At 42.7% G+C, this 17,590-nt stretch overlaps 1 protein-coding gene across 1 annotated transcript; it reads left to right on the plus strand.

The window, feature by feature from the left end:
* Positions 1 to 1,894: 1,894 nt before the first annotated feature.
* LOC138877469 (uncharacterized) lies at positions 1,895 to 5,522 on the plus strand. The gene is made up of 5 exons (XM_070157080.1): positions 1,895 to 2,012; positions 3,160 to 4,100; positions 4,307 to 4,482; positions 4,822 to 5,000; positions 5,323 to 5,522. Exons 1-5 carry the CDS (start codon positions 1,895 to 1,897, stop codon positions 5,520 to 5,522), a joined length of 1,614 nt encoding a protein of 537 aa, XP_070013181.1.
* The last annotated feature ends 12,068 nt before the right edge of the window (positions 5,523 to 17,590 follow it).

Here is a 17,590-nt window from a genome sequence, read left to right on the forward strand (position 1 = left end):
TCAGCTAAGGTCAGTTGAGCCTTAACATTTTCGTTTTTGGCAGCAAGTCGATCCATGTTCTCCCTCCACTGGTGGTAATCAGCCCGAACTTGATTCACCTCGCCCCGGAGATGCCCAATCATGTCCAGTTTTTGTTGCAGCTGAGAAATCGAAGTATTAGCCTCCAAAGTAGGGCCAAGAATGCCAAACTCTGTTAAAATCAAAGTTACCTGCTCGTCCAGCTCAGACTCGCTCTTTTGAGCTTTGGCCAAAGCAGTTCGGAGACCCTTAAGCTCATCTTCCTTCTGACTACAAAGGAGACTTAAGGCCTTCTCTTTGCCCGAGACTCTCTTGAGCTTAACCTCATATTGTTTTAGCTTGGCCTTGAACTTTGCAATAGACTATACGTGAAATAAAAATGCATCAGTAGAAGAGGAAGACAAAGGGAGAAAAACTTGCAATAGATAGGACATGTCCTTACCCGGGAAAAGAGACGTTGGGCCTCTTTAAAAATGGAGGATGCATCATTGAAGTCATCGACATCCTCAACTCCAGCATAGTAGTTCTAGAAAGCATCATCCCTGATGACCTTACTTGGGTCGGGCATATGCAAAGTGTTGGCTTCCTCGATTGCCTTCCCAGAATAAGTTGGCAATGAAAGGGAATGACCTATTGTCGCAGCCCCGAGCTCTTTATTGGGGGCATTCTCATTAACCTTGGGGGCCTCAGCATCTACCCCCTATGGTATAGTTGTTGAAGTCGTAGGGACAATTTCAACCTCCGGAGATATTGGGGCCTTGCTCATCTCATCCCTTCGGGCATCCTCACCACAAGGTAGATTTTCTAGTTCGAAAGGCTTGGCAGCCTCGACTGGCTTCTCAGTTCGAGACACCAGCACCGGTTCTCCCTTATCATTTTCCTCACCATCCGGGGAGTCATGGGCTGAGTCTGTTCCCATTTGAGCAAACCTTTTTCGCAGCCTTCGAGTGGAGGTTTTCTTGTCTCGAGAGTCTTCAGGATTCAAGACCCTATTTCTTTTATTATCCTTCTCGGGAATTGGATTTGAAGGCTTGGTTGTTTCCCCGGCGGGGCCGGCCTCATCTCGGACGCATCTCCAACACCGTGGTTCTTGGCCTCCCATTGGCCCTTCACCAATTCACGCCACTTACGCTTGTCATAAGAGGATGTGGTAGCTAGTTTTTTGACCAATCCTTGAGGACGGGCACCGCCAAAGGCGCCCAAGCGTCAGCTACCAAAAGAAAGCTAAGTAAGCTATGAAAAATGAAAAAACAAGAATAGATACAAAGGAAAATGCGGACTCCACTTACGGTTAAAATTCCACCTCCCCGGAAACGACATTTTTTCCTCGGGGATGATGTCCGAAGTCTTGACTCTAACAAATCGGCTCATGTAACCTCGATATTTGTTTTCATTAGTGCTGGAAAAGAAGGTCTTCATGGTTCAACGTTGCAGCTTGATAAGCCCTCGGAATAACTGGGCCGATACAATTGAACTAGGTGGTTGAGGGTGAAGTCTAAACCCTTGGCCTTCTCAGAGAAGTACCGCAACATGACTATGATATGCCATAACGAAGGGTGGATTTGGCCGAGGGTGACCTCGTATGTCTTGCAGAAGTCGATCACCACTGGATCGAGGGGGCCCAGTGTGAAGAGGTAAGTGTAAACACTCAAAAACCCCTCCTTGTGGGTAGTTATGCTTTCGTCAGGCTTCGGGATCTGAATCTTGACCTCATCCCCCCATCGACAATCCCTCCTTACATCCTTGATGAGATGCTTGGTTATCAGGCTAATATATCGTGACACGTGGTCACATCAGCCCTCGACGTCTGGAGGATTCTTGATATCGAAGTCCTTCTTGATAATGCAATCACCATGGGTGATCTCTTCTAATGTCGATGGCACCACCGGATTGGTTGGCCGGGAGGCGGAGGAAGATGATGCCTTATCTTTTTAGGGACCATCTTGGAAGTTTTGGCCATGGTTGTAAGGCAAGGAATGCTGGTGAACAGGGATGTAGTGTTTCTGGCTAGAGCTTGGTATTTTACAACATTTAAAGAGGCCGAAGAAATAGGTGATTGATGAAAGAGATGAGGATTGGAAGAGATTGAAGAGAGGTAAAGTCATTTACTAAAGGAAGACACCCCATATTTATAGAGGGGCAGCGACGGTTCGAAGGCGTTAATGGCCGACCAACACTTTCGTGCATTTAATGTTTTGGGGGAAGTAGGCCGATAGGACATTTCGGTCACTTCAAACTTTAGCTTCACAAAGATGATGTCATCACGAGAAGCTCAGAAAAATCGAGGTTCAAATCGTTTCATATCATTTCATTCTAAGAAACGCGGGAACTATCTGTATGCGGTCAAAATCGAGGAGCACGATTTTAAAGTCTTAAGTTAGGCTATAGACTCGAGTCTAGGAAACTCAAAGTGGGTGTCATATCCGGCTAAGGGACACCTACCTCGAAGAAGCTGATCAAAGGCCTAACACAGCCTGCATCGAGGGCAACATAATCTCGAAGTCAATCAAGAAAGACCGAAAATTTCTTTAGGACACGTGGACCAGCATAATAATTATAGGATAAGGTATTTTACGAAATGGTACAGGTTCGTGCTAGGCCGTTGTACACCTGTACCAATACGGTTCTTTACCTTTATGAGCAAGGTACTATATTGGGGTTTTCTTTTCCTATATAAAGGGGACCCCAATCATTTTTTAGAGATCAGATCATTCACTGCAATAGAACATTCTTATTCTTTTCTTGTTTAACGTGATCATCAATTATTCTTTAGTTTTATTGCCTTTACTTTATTGTTCATACTTGATTGGTCTTAGCTGACCTCGAGGTCCCTAGATAGACGAGCTCGAGGCCCCTACTGTTTCAACAACACTGATTTTGTTCATTATTTCTTTTTACTTAAGCTCAATATTACTTGTATAATCACTAGTATTAGAATATATCACATATCTTTAAAACCACAAATTATCTTTAATTGTTACCCACATTTTTCGAGGTAAACACCTACGACCCTAAGATTTGCTATGGAACAAGCCAAACTATAGGAGAAGGCTATAGAAGCTACTTAAAAGAAGAGCAAGGGTATCCTAAAGCCCTAATGTGTAGCTAACAGTTCTGCTAACCTAAAAGCTCCTGTTGCAGCTACAGCCAAGCCAAACTCCTTTAGACTTAGCCCTAAAGTCTATGATTACAGGAAGAGCAATCATCTATGTTTTAGAGGTGGTGAAAAGTATGCTCCAGGTCATCAATTCAAGAAAAAGCAACTGAACAGTATGAAGGGAGAAGTAGAGCCAATTCCTGAATGTACTGATGCAGTAGAAGAGCAACCTTGTGCAGACTTGATCATTGAAGGAGAGTTGGAGCAGGAAGTCATGGAAGCGCTGTGCATGAATGCCCTATCATGTGACAATAGAGGAGTCAATACCATATTGGTCAAAGGTACCATAAGAAATAGTAAACTAATGCTAATAGATTCTGGCAGCACCAATAGTTTCATTGATGCTAATACAGTCAAGGAGACAGGCTACCAGGCTAGGCATTGCCCACTAGTGAGAGTGACAGTTGCTGATGGGAACTACGTCATGTATACCTCTATTTGCACAGGATATCAGTGGAAGATGCAAGGTAGACCTTTTCAAGAAGACTTACTAATCATTCCACTAGGAGGCTATGACATGGTGATGGGCAATGATTGGATGAAGAAGCACAACCCCACTAAGTTTGATCATGAAAAGATGTGTTACCATTGGAAAGAAAGAAATAAATTAGTGTTGCAGGGTGTTTCTGAAAAGGGCAAACTAAACATGATCTCAACTGGAACCATGGGAAATATGTTGAATAAGGACCAAGCTCTGATAGCTCATTTGTTCATGATGAGCTCATTGGTGGCAGAAGATCAGGAACCGATAGAACAGGCAATTCAAGAGGTGTTACACCTATATCCTGATGTGTTTGTAGAACCTAAATCTCTGCCCCCTGTAAGGACCCTAGACCACACCATTTCCTTGAAACCTAGAGCCATGCCAGTCAGTCTAAGGCCCTACAGGTACAATTATTATCAGAAAGATGAGCTAGAAAGACAGGTCAAAGAGATACTCACCAATGTGATAATTCAGCATAGTTAATCTCCCTTTTCATCACCAGCTCTACTTGTCAAAAAGAAGGATGGAACCTGGAGATTTTGTGTAGATTATAGGGGACTGAATACCATTACAGTGAAGGACAAGTATCATATCCCTATTGTTGATGACCTCTTAGATGAGTTGTGTGGATCTATGCTTTTTTTAAGGTGGATTTGAGAGCGAGTTATCACCATATCAGAATGAAGGTAGATGATGTTTACAAGATAGCTTTTAGAACTCCTTTATGCCATTATGAGTTTAGAGTTATTCCATTTGAGTTAACAAATGCACCTGCTACCTTCCAGGCTTTGATGAACCAGGTTTTTCAGCCCTTCCCTAGAATGTTTTTTTAGTCTTCTTTGATGATATCCTCATCTACAGTCTATCTGTGGAAGATCATGTAACTCACCTAGTTACTGTATTTGACACTCTGAGAAAACACTCCTTATTTTCTAAAAAGTCAAAATGCTCATTTGGTCAATCTAAGGTTGAATATCTAGGCCATATAATAACTGTAGAAGGAGTATCTATTGGTCTTGCTAAAATACGAGCTATGATCAACTAGCATAGACCAACATTATTGAGAGCACTGAGAGGGTTCTTAGGGTTGACTTTGTACTACATAAAGTATTTTGCTAGTTATGGAGTTATTTATATCCCCTTGACTGATTTACTGAAAAAGAGATGCTTTTAAATGGAATATTGAAGCTGATTTAGCTTTTGCAGCTCTCAAGAAAGATATGTGTTCTACCCCGGTGTTTTCCCTACCTGATTATACCCAAAATGGCATTGGTGCTATATTGATGCAAGGAAGAAGACCAGTAACTTATTTTAGCAAGGTCTTGGCTCAGAAACACAGAGGTAAGTCAATCTATGAAAAGGAGTACATGGTTTTGTTGAATGCATAGACAAGTGGAGACACTATTTGCAATACTAGCCTTTTGGGGTCAGGACTGACCACCACAGCTTAAAATACCTTATAGAATAAAGGGGTACTTCTGCCATACAAATGAAAGGATTGAGCAAATTATTGGGGTTAGACTATGAAGTGTAGTATAAGAGAGGGGCTGAAATAGGGTAGCTGATGTCGTTTCCAGGCAGCATGAAAAAACAAAAGACAACACAAGCCAAATTCAAGGGAAATTCCAAGCAATTAGTGTCTCAGTTCCTTCTTGGATGCAAGAGATAGCACACAGTTATGAAGGAGATACTCAAGCTGCAGAGTTATTCGGTCAGATATCAGTAAATATACAAGGGCCTAACATTTGGAATTACTCTTCTAGCTTACTTAGAAGGAAAGGAAAAATCTATATTGGGGCTAATAGTGGTCTCAGAATTCAGCTGATCTCAACATTCCATGACTCTCATATAGGTGGACACTAAGGACAGCTAGGCACTCTTAAGTGGTTGTCACAAATGTTCTACTAGCCCAAGATGAAACAGATGTTCAATGACTTTATGGTTAGCAGTGATGTTTGCCTTACAAGCAAGGATGACAATATGGCATATTCTGGTCTCCTGCATCCCCTCCCCATTCCAAATCAAGCATGGAGCCATATTAGTATGGACTTCATAGAAGGTCTTCCTAAATCCAAAAACAAGGAGGTAATTCTTGTGGTAGTTGATAGAATGACTAAGTATGCCCATTTCATAGCTCTTTCGCATCCTTATACTGCAGAAACATTGGCTGAGGTGTTCTAGAAGAAAATACATTGTTTGCATGGCACTCTTGAATCCATAATAACTGACAGGGATAAGGTATTTCATTGGCAATCTTTATTCAAGCTTATGGGAACTCAATTGCATTATAGCACAGCCTATCACCCTCAGAGTGATGCTCAAACTGAAAGAGTTAACAAGTGCTTGGAAATTTTTCTCAGATATATAAATGTTAATCGACCATCACAATGGAGATAATGGCTTACTGCTGCTGAGTGGTGGTACAACACCAACTTCCATACCAGCCTACATTGTACTCCTTTTGAGGCCTTGTATGGTTATTCTCCTCCTCAGTTATCCTGGGCCCTTATTGAATATAGTGGTGCAGTAAGCTGAAGACACAATAATGAGTAGACAACAAATGTAACAATTGTTGAAGGACAATCGAACTAAGGCTCAAGAGAGAATGAAATGCTATGCTGATAAGAGGAGATTTGATAGAGAATTCCAAGTGGGGGATATGGTCTATTTGAAACTCCAACAATACATGCAGACTTTCATTGCATTGAGGAAAAACTTAAAGTTGAGTTCCAAATAGTATGGGCCCTGTAAGGTTCTAACTAGAATTGGTAATGTGGCCTACAAATTATTTACCTCTGAAATCAAAGGTCCACCATGTGTTTCATGTCTCTTTACTCAAGAAAAAAGTGGGTGATTGATTAGTGGTGAAGACAACTTTACCTATCACTAGTGATAATGGTCAGTTCCTAGTGAAACCAGTTGCTATTCTACAAAGGCAACTAATCAAAAGGAAAAATATTGTTATGGTTAGAGTACTGGTACAATGGTCGAATCTACCTCCAGAAGATGCTACTTGGGAGGATTATCAGTTCCTCAAAGCTAAGTTTTTAGATTTTGGCTCTAATCCTTGAGGACAAGGATCCTTTGAAGAGGTGGGGTATGTAATGATCCATTAGTATTCTAAATACTAGTGTTGTCAGTTGGGCTAGATGAAGGAAAGTATTAGGCTAAGGAATAACTAGAATAACATAATCGAGGAAGAGGAAGTAATAGAAATTCAAATCAACGTCTAGGATTAGTTTGGAATAAATGAGTTGCAAAGGCTAGGATTGTGCCACGTCAACTGAGCTTGTTATAACTAACCTCAACGGAATGGGGAAGGTTACAAATCCCAGGTCAATATTCTCTCTTTCTCTTTTCCTCACTCGATCTCTGCCTCTTCTATTATCTTCTCTTTCTAATTCCTTCTTCTTCATTTCTATAGTTTTCAATCAGCTATGGAGTTCATCTAGTTTAGATAGCTATTTCATTTTGGTTATTTGTAGTTTGACTTTTTCCATTTATATATAAAACAGAAAATTATCCTAAAATCTCCTTTAATTTTGCACCTTAGTTGATTAATTTCTCTAGTTCTTAGAGAGATCATTACAACACATAACAGATCCAAACTCTCTCCACTCTCATTCCTTCTCTCACGCGCCTTTCCATCTCATGCGAGATTCATTCGAAGGCGAGGATAAGATGAATGGAGAGCATAGGATTGAGCTCCGCTCGATCTACTCCCTTCAAGTGTCCTTTACTTGTTTAAAGGGTGAATTTTCAAATTTTCTTGAGGGGATTTTCGGGTTTCTTGTAATAAAAAGAGAACATTCAAGAGGCCTCATATATTTGGGGTTTTGTCCAGGTTTTGGAGTTTAGACAGAAATTTGGGGGAAAACTAGAGTTTAAAAAAAAAGATTCTTCTTTTGATTTATACTCTTCTAGTTTTCAAGTTTGATGGAAATTTCAGAAAAACAAAAAAATATATATTTTCGTTTCTTCATTTTAAGTTAGGGTTTGAGTTTCAAAAAAGAAAAAAAATACAAAATATTTCTGTTTCTTCACTTTCAATTTCAGATTATAGATTTCAAAATGATGGAATTTAAATGAGTAGAAGTGGATTCAAATTCGTGGTTGTTTGTTGAGTGTTGTCAGGGTTAGAAGTGCATGTTTCGGTTCTCATTGCTGGATTTCGTTGATGTGTTTTTTCGAGCTTTGGTCATTGCCTTCAAGTGTGTTATTTTTCGAGGATCAAATTGAGTGAAAGATCATCCTTTAGGTCTACTTCTGATCTCTCATCTCTTTATCTTATTGATTTGTTGATATCAACATGATAATAGCCTGGGTTGAGAGGGTTTCGGTATTGTTTGGGTTCTATGTGCGATACTGAAGAAAGATAGTAAGGTTAGAGAGCGTAAAAGTAAGTTGGCACTAGGATATAACTAGTAACTAATTTGTGACTTGACTTATTTGTTTTTAGCATGAATGGTGGAACTTGATGAATTTGTAGTCATTGGTAAAGCGCGAATCGGTGGTGTGTCTTTCTTATGACTCTTGTTGATTTCTCTTAGAGTTTTTGTCTGTTTCTCAATGATTTTCGACATGAAACGCGTTCTTGAAAATTCTTTGATATTGCCTATTCGTTCAATTTAGTTTGGTCTATTAATGTTCTAAAGAATGTCCCATGGATTGCTAAAATAAGCTTGATTGATTTCCTGATTGTGTAAAAAATAGTGATAATGTTTGAATAACACCGAGTGATATTATGCCCGATGATTTGTGCGTGAAAGCTTAGACGTTTAGGATGTTTGGTAAATATTGTTTGATCATTGTGAATCATTCTTCTTGGCTTGTAGAATTGTTGGAATTATAGGTTGGATGTTTAGTCATTGTTGGGCCGCTCATCTTAATATTACATGCTTTAGAAGTATCAATCACTACTTAATTTGGTCATTACAAATGGATTTAGTGTCCATATTTAGAGTCAAATGATTGTTACATTGGATTATCGCTAAATGTTTCAGTGCTAGCTCAATCTACAAGATGAATCTTGTTCTTGAATATAGGCGAAAATTTGAGAAAGCTCTATGAGTTCGATTTTGTCATGCTCTAGATTTAACAAGGGTGATTATCCAGTTACAATTTACCATGATTCTAGTCGTTCAAAGTTCTGAATTAATTGATCTACACCCTAAACAGGTCTGCTTTTATTTTTGGCTATGATGTGGTTTATTTAGGGGTTTTTTTATAAAAATAAAAAATACATGTTTTAAGCTATCACCTAGCAGCTAGAAAAACTATAGTTCAGTAACTCTCATTAATATGAGTGTTATGGTTAATTGCTAGTTTTTGGGTCTCTTCTAAAGTTACAATTTTCATATCTTAAAGGTGAAATTAATAAAATAATTGTGCTGGTGTTTGTCAATATGAAGAGTGGATTTGAGGGACAGTGTGCATATGTTAGGCATAGAATGGAAAATTCAAAAGTTGTTTGTATAATAATGTGCGCGGCAGATGTATTGCTAGAGGCCGAGGCAGAGGCTGGGGGAGGGATCCAGCTCCTGTTAGAGGACGAGGGCATCCTAGAGTTTCTCCCGTTATACCACCAATGGACCAGGTGGAGGATCCTGTCATTGAGGAGCAAGGCGAGGCGCCTGCAACTAAGCTAGCCCCGGTAGATTTCACGACTGCACCGGAATTTCAGGAAGTCACGGGCCGTATGACGCCGTTCATGGACTCTATGATGCATTCTGGTTTATTTCCAGTGAATCCGGCCATATCTCAGATGGGAGGGGAGCAGGGACCCCTACCGCTCAGGCTCCAGGGCATGTCGTTGTCGTATATCAGACCCCACGTACACTACATGCGGGTGGGCTCAGCCAGTTGCAGCGGTTATACCAGAGCAGACCAACCGCGATCGTTGAACAAGAGAAGCGGTTGGATAGATGGACCAGGCTACATCCTCCTATCTTTGGCGGTGAGCAACATGAGAACCCACATGACTTTAATGCATAAGCTTCACGTTAGTTGAAGCAACACAAGAAGAAATACCTCGTGCATAATTTAGAGTTGGCCGCGATAGTTCATGCTCTCAAGATATGGAGGCATTACCTTTATAGGGTGTCCTGTGAGGTTTACACCGATCATCGCAGCTTGCAGCATTTGTTCAAGTAGAGAGATCTCAACTTGAGATAGCGCAGGTGGCTTGAGTTACTAAAGGATTATGATATTACCATCCTTTATCATCCGGGCAAGGCGAATGTGGTTGCGGATGCCTTGAGTAGAAAGGCTGAGAGTATGGGTAGTATGGCATTCATTTCAGTAGAGGAGAGGCTATTGGCTTGGGACATTCTGTCCTTGGCTAACAGGCTTGTGAGCTTTGATATTTCAGAGCACAGCCGAGCATATCAAGGCTCGTTAGTTCGACGATCTACACTTGTTGATTCTCAGAGAGACGGTACTACAAGGTGGTGACAAGGAGGTTGTTATCGGTGAGGATAGGGTTTTGCAGCTCCAGGGTCGTCTATGTGTTCCTAATATTGATGGAATGAGGGAGAAGATTCTAGAGGAGGCACACAGTTCTCGGTATTCTAGTCATCCAGGTGCTACGAAGATGTATCGCGACCTGAAGAACCATTATTGGTGGTGGTGGAATAAGAAGAACATAGTTGAGTATGTATCGAGGTGCCTAAATTACTAGTAGTTTAAGTATGAGCACCAGAGGCCGGGTGGCCTACTCTAGCAGATGACTATACCTAAGTGGAAATAGAAGTGCATCACTATGAAATTCGTAGTTAGATTGCTGCGGACCTTGAGAATGTTTGATGCGGTTTGGGTCATCGTCGACAGTTTGACTAAGTAGAAACACTTCATTCCGGTTGTGACTACGTATTCTTCAGAGAGATTGGCCCATATTTTCATTCAGGAGATTGTTCGGCTGCATGGGGTGCCTGGTTCCATCATATCAGATAGAGGCCCTCAATTTACTTCGCATTTTTGGAGGGCAGTACCAAGTAAGTTGGGTACTTAGGTAGAGATCAGCACAGCCTTTCATCCACAGACCGGCGGGCAGTTGGAGCGGATAGTTTAGATCTTGGAGGATATGCTCAGAGCATGTGTGATTGACTTCGGAGGGTAGTGGAATCGATTCTTGCCTTCAGTTGAGTTTGCTTACAACAACATTTATCAGTCTAACATCTAGATGGTTCCATTTGAGGCTTTATATGGTCGGCGATGTCATTCGCCCATCGGATGGTTTGAGCCCGGCAAGGCTAAGTTATATGGTACCAATTTGGTGAAGAATGCTTTGCAGTAGGTAAAGTTGATTCAGGAGTGACTTCTCACAGTACAGTCCAGACAGAAGAGTTATGCGAATCAGAAGGCGCATGATTTATCATTCATGGTGGGCGAGAAGGTTCGCCTGAAAGTCTCATCGATGAAGGGAATCATGAGGTTCAGGAAGAAGGCAAGTTGAGCCCAAGATTTATAGGCCCATTTGAGGTGTTGGGGCGAGTTGGGGAGGTTGCTTATGAGCTTGCTTTGCCTCCCAATCTATTGGAAGTTCATCCGGTTTTCCACGTGTCTATGTTCTGGAAGTATCATGACGATAGATCACATATATTAGACTACATAACGGTTCAGCTAGATGAGAGCCTGAGTTATGAGGAGGAGCCAGTTGCCATTATTGACAAGCAGGTTCACCAGTTGAGATTCAATAAATTTTTTGTAGGGGAAGGGTCAACTAATCGAGGAGGAGACTTGGGAGATCGAGGAGGACATGTGAAGCAGATATCCACACTTATTCGGCACTCCAGGTACGATTCTAGACCCGTTCGAGGACGAACATTTGTTTAAGAGGTGGAGAATGTAATGACCCGACCGCTCGGGTTGCTTTCAAGATACTTTTTCCCCTAAGTAAGACTCCTCATATGTGCTTTTACTATTTTATGACTTTCGGGGATGGTTATTTTGGGTTTTGAAGGGTTCGGGTTGAAATTGGAGCAATTAGTTCCTTAATATTGGCTTAAAATGGTTAGGTTTGACTTGAGTCAACTTTTTAAGTAAACAACCTCGGAACTGAGATTTGACGGTCCCAATAGGTTCGTATAATAATTTTGGACTTGGGCATATGTTTGGATCGGATTTCGGATGATCCGGGAGCATTAAGTTGGCACATTGGAGATTTTCAAGTTCTTCAAGATTGGATTTAAGTGGGTTTTGGTGTTATTGAGGTACGTTTAGGGTTCCGAGCATGGGAATAGTACCGTATGATAGTTTAAGACTTGCACGCAAAATTTGGGGTCATTTCGAGTAGTCTAAGTATGATTCGGGCCGTTCGGAGCAAGTTGAAAACTTGAAGTTCATAATTTGATTCAATTTGGTTTTGGGGTGAAATTCTTAGTTTTGATATTGTTTTATGCATTTCGAGAGTTCTACCATGTCCGTATTATGTTTATGGACATGTTGGTGTAGTTGGACTAGGTCCCGGAGGGATCGGGTGCATTTCGGACTACCCAGAGCTAAGTCCAAAACTGCAGGTGTGCTGGTTTTGGTTTCATTCTTCGCAAATATGGAAGGACCCTTGCGTTCATGATGAAGGATTTGGGGACTGGAAGCATTTACTCTTCGTGTTCGCGAGGATAGGGCTGCATTCGTGGAGGATTGAAACCATTGGCCTTCACGTTCGTGGTTGACTGGCTGCGTTTGCATAGAAGCCTGAACCTGGGCCGGGGCAACCCAGTTACTTTATGCGTTCGCAAAGAGTAGGCGGCCTAGTGCACCGCGTTCACATGTGTCCTCTCGCGATTGCGTAGAGATATTTTCTAGGTTCTTCAATTTATCCTTCGCGATCGCGTGAGCTTGTCTGCAATCGCAATTAAGGCACAGATCTGGGCATAATGTTTTAAAGACAGGACCTGGTGACCGCAGTTCCGCCTTTTCTCCTTCTCTATCTTCCTATTAGTACTTTGTTGTTATTTCCAGACTGTTTTGGTCTTGTATTGTTTCAGAACTATTATAGCGTCGCTCATGACATAGTGACACCCGAGGTCGGGCTTGTATTTTTCCGTTTTGCTGATTTTAACTTATCTTTATCAGATTTCAGTTGAAAAATGGTTTTACTTAAGTTTTTAAATGAAATATGGATTGAATTAGAAATGTGCTGGCTGACCTAGTTTCATGATAGGCGCCATCACGACTAGGTCGGTTTGGGGTCGTGACAAGTTGGTATCAGAGCCTAGGTTACATAGGTCTCACGGGTCATAAGCAGGTTTAGTAGAGTCTCGCGGATCGGTACGGAGACGTCTGTACTTATCCTCGGAAGGCTGCAGAGCCTTTAGGAAAAACTTTACATTCTTGAATTCCTGTCATGCGAATCTATTGATTCTGGTAACTAAATTTTTGTTATATATTCTCTTATAGATTGTTAGGACATGTGCTACTGGTTAGGATGGATGACAACCAATACCACCAGTTGGGGCCACTAGAGGTCGATGATGCAGTCGAGGTCGTGGTAGGGATAGAGGTGTAGCCCGTACAGTAGTTAGGGCAGCACCTACAGATCCACCAGTCGCCCTAGTTCACGATCAGGCTACAGCAGTACCAATTCAGGCACCGCTGTGCCTATTGTTATTCAGGGTCTTTAGGAGACCTTGGCTCAGATCTTGACCGTGTGCACTAGCCTTGCTCAGGGGGTCGCAGTTTCTACCACAGCAGCTACTTCTTAGGCCGGGGGAGGCACTCAGACTCCCGCTATCCGTACACCCGAGCAGGTTGTTCAGGGACTGTAGACACCAGAGGCACCACCAGCCCAGCCGGTTGGACCTGCTCAGGATTATGTGGTTCCAGTTATGCCTGATGACGAGCAGCGTTGATTGGAGAGTTTAGGTAGACTTCAGCCTCCGACTTTCAGTGGTGCAAAGGGCGAGTACGCCTAGGGTTTCTTGGATAAGTGTCAGAGGATGTTACGTACAACGGGTATTCTGGAGACCAATGGGGTCTCATTTACTACTTTTCAGTTTTGTGGAGCTGTCTTCACTTAGTGGGAGGCTTATGAGAGGTATAGGCTTGTTGGTGCAGCGCCCCTTACTTGGCATCAGTTCTTCATTCTCTTCCTAGAGAAGTATGTACCGCATTCTCGTAGAGAGGAGTTGCACAGGCAGTTTGAGCAACTGCGTTAGGGGGATATGACCGTGACGCAGTATGAGATGAGATTCTCCGAGTTGGCCCGTCATGCTATCTAGCTAGTTCCCACAGATAGGGAGAGGATCAGGAGGTTCATGGATGGCCTTACTTATCAGCTACAGATTTTTCTGACTAGAGAGGAAGTATTTGGTGCTTCTTTTGAGGAGGTGGTTGACATTTCCAGAGAGATAGAGTTAGTTCGCCACCAGGAGCGAGATGAGAGGGAGGCCAAGAGGCCTTGGGGATCTGGTAGTTTTGGTGGTGTTTCTTCTAGAGGTCAGTTTTAGCACGGCAAAGGCCGTCCATTCAGACATGCTAAGTCAGCCCATTTGGGTCACTGTGGTGGATCGTTGGGCCATGGTTCTCACAGCTCACATCAGGGCCACTCATCTCTCAGTGCCTTTCCAGCTCAGAGTTCGACTCAAGCACCATCAGTTCCGGGTTCATCTGCGTCCGGTTCTTCTAGTAGTTATCCCGGTGCTCGGGGCTCCTTTCAGTCCCCACTACCATTTTTCGGGATAGGTTGCTTCAAGTGTGGAAATTTGGGTCATATTAAGAGGTTTTGTCCCCGTCTTACGGGAGGTTCATCTCAGCAGAGGAGTCAGCCTTCGACTTCAGCACTAGTTACTTCCCTACCTGCTCAGTCAGCTCGGGGTGGAGGTTAGTTAGCTAGAGGTCGCCCTAGAGGGGGAGGTCGATCAGGTGGTGGTCAAGCCCATTTCTATGCCCTCCCAGCTAGACCAGATGCTATTATTTTAGATGTTGTGATTATAGGTATTGTCTTAGTCTGCCATAGAGATGCCTCTGTATTATTTGATCTTGGTTCCACTTTTTCATACGTGTCATCATATTTTGCTAGTTATTTGGATACACCCTGTGAGTCTCTTATTTCATCTGTTCGTGTATCTACTCCGATGGGCGATAATGTTATTGTGGACCTCATGTATCAGTCTTGTGTGGTGACTATTAGGGATTTGGATACCCGAGTGGACCTTCTGTTACTTTGTATGGTGGACTTTGATGTGATATTGGGCGTGGATTGGTTATCCCCGTGCCGTGCTATTTTGAACTATCATGCTAAGACAGTGACATTGGCTATGCCGGATGTGCCACGGATTGAATGGTGAGGTTCGTCTGATTATGTTCCTAGAAGGGTTATTTCATTTTTAAAGGCCCAGCGAATGGTTGGGAAGGGTTGTCTATCTTACTTAGCCTTCGTGAGGGATGTCAGTGTAGAGACTCCTACCATTGATTCAGTCTCGGTAGTGAGGGAATTTCCGAATGTGTTTCCTACAGACCTGTCGGGCATGCCCCCATACAAAGATATTGATTTGGTGTCGGGCAATCAGCCTATTTTATTCCACCATATCATATAGCACTAGCAGAGTTGAAGGAGTTGAAGGAGCGGCATCAGGAACTCCTTGATAAGGGGTTTATTTGACCTAGTGTGTCGTCATGGGTGCGCTAGCTCTATTTGTGAAGAATAAGGATGGCACGATGAGGATGTGCATTAATTATAAGCATTTGAACAAAGTTACAATCAAGAATAAGTAGCATTTGCCTCGTATTGATGATTTATTTGACCAGCTTCAAGGAGCGAGAGTGTTCTCCAAGATTGATCTCCGTTCAGGGTATCACCAATTGAAGATCAAGGACTCGGACATTCTTAAGACGGCTTTCAGGACCCGATATGGTCATTAGGAGTTCCTTATGATGTCTTTTAGGCTGACCAATGCCCCAACAGCGTTCATGCATTTGATGAATAGAATGTTTCGACCTTATCTCGACTTGTTCATTATTGTATTCATTGATGATATTCTGGTATACTTCATAGTCAGGAGGAGCACACAGAGCATTTGAGAGTTGTGTTGCAGAGATTGAGGGAGCAGAAGCTTTATGCAAAGTTCTCTAAGTATGAGTTTTGGCTCAGTTCAGTGGCTTTCTTGGGGCACGTGGTGTCCAGTGAGAGTATTCAAGTTGATCCAAAGAAGATAGAGGCGGTTCAGAGTTGGCCCAGACCGTCCTCAGCTATAGAGATTCGCAGCTTTCTTGGTTTGGTGGGTTATTACCGTCAAATTGTTCAGGGATTTTCATCTATTGCATCACCCTTGACCAAATTGACTCAAACGGGTGCTCCTTTCATGTGGTCGGATGAGTGTGAGGCGAGCTTTCAGAAGCTCAAGACTTCCTTCACCACAGCTCCAATATCAGTTTTGCCATCAGCTTTAGGTTCGTATATAGTGTATTGTGATGCTTCTAGAGTTGGTATTTGGTGTGTGTTGATGAATGAGGGTAGAGTGAGTGCTTATGCTTCTCGTCAGTTTAAGCCCCATGAGAAGAACTACCTTGTTCATGATTTAAAGTTGGCTGCCATTGTTCACACGTTGAAGATTTGGAGGCATTATCTCTATGGCGTGTCTTGTGAGGTGTTTACTGATCATCGTTGCCTCCATCACTTGTTTAATCAGAAGGATCTCAATTTGAGGCAGCGAAGATGGTTGGAGCTGCTAAAGGACTATGATACACTATCTTGTACCATCCGGGGAAGACCAATGTAGTGGCTGATGCTTTGAGTAGGAAGGCGGCAAGTATGGCCAGTTTGGCATATATTCCTGTTAGGGAGAGACCTCTTGTAGTTGATGTTCAGGTCTTGGCCAATCGGTTTGTGAGGTTGGATACTTCGGAGCCCAGTCGGGTCTTAGTTTGTGTGGTTTCTCGGTCCTCCTTGTTTGATCGCATCAGAGAGCGCTAGTATAATGGTCCTTATTTGCTTGTCCTTAAGGACAGACTTTAGCACGATGATGATAGAGATGTGACTATTGGTGATGATGGGGTATTGAGGATGTAGGGCCGGATATGTGTGCCCAATGTAGATGGGCTTCTGGAGGAGGCTCATAGCTCACGGTATTCCATCCATCTGGGTGCCGCGAAGATGTATCAGGATTTGAGGCAGCATTATTGGTGGAGAATAATTAAGAAAGATATTGTGGGATTCGTAGCTCGGTGTCTCAACTGTGAGCAGCTGAAATATGAGCATCAGAGACCGGGTGGCTTGCTTCAGCGGTTAGATATCCCAGAGTGGAAGTTGGAGCAGATCACCATGGATATAGTTAGACTCCCACAGACTTTGAAAACGTTTGATGCTATTTGGGTGATTATGGATCAGCTGACCAAGTCCGCACACTTCATTCCTGTGTGTACTACCTATTCTTCGGAGCGGTTAGCAGAGATTTATATTCAAGAGATTGTTCGCTTGCATGGGCTTCTAGTTTCCATCATTTTGGATAGAGGTACTTAGTTTACTTTGCAGTTTTGGAGGGTCGTGCAGTGGGAGTTGGGTACTCAAGTTGAGTTGAGCATAGCTTTTCACCCTCAGATGGACGGGCAGTCCGAGCGCACTATTCAGATATTGGAGGACATGTTGCACGCTTGTGTTATTGATTTTAGAGGGTCATGGGATCAGTTTCTACCGCTCACAGAGTTTGCATATAACAAAATTTATTAGTTGAGTATTCAGATGGCTCCATATGAGGCTTTATATAGGAGACAGTGTAGATCTCCAGTTGGTTAGTTTGAGCCGGGTGAGGCTAGGCTTTTGGGTACAGACTTGGTATAGGATGTTTTGGACAAGGTGAAGGTGATCCAGGAGCGGCTTCGTACAGCGCATTCAAGACAAAAGAGTTATGCTGATAGGAGGGTTCGTGATGTGTCCTACATAGTTGGGGAGAAGGTTCTACTGAAGGTTTCACCCATAAAGGGTGTTATGAGAT

The sequence above is a fragment of the Nicotiana sylvestris genome, chromosome 9 (genome assembly GCF_000393655.2).
Source record: "Nicotiana sylvestris chromosome 9, ASM39365v2, whole genome shotgun sequence".
In the NCBI taxonomy this organism is placed as follows: Eukaryota; Viridiplantae; Streptophyta; class Magnoliopsida; order Solanales; family Solanaceae; genus Nicotiana; species Nicotiana sylvestris.

Excerpts from the sequence above, each read along its gene's own strand:
- LOC138877469 (XM_070157080.1), top strand. The coding sequence starts at position 1,895 with ATGGCACCACCGGATTGGTTGGCCGGGAGGCGGAGGAAGATGATGCCT. Across the intron at positions 4,101-4,306 it reads AAGATGAGCTAGAAAGACAG|GTGGATTTGAGAGCGAGTTA; the intron begins GTCAAAGAGATA and ends GCTTTTTTTAAG. Across the intron at positions 4,483-4,821 it reads TTTCAGCCCTTCCCTAGAAT|AGATGCTTTTAAATGGAATA; the intron begins GTTTTTTTAGTC and ends TTACTGAAAAAG.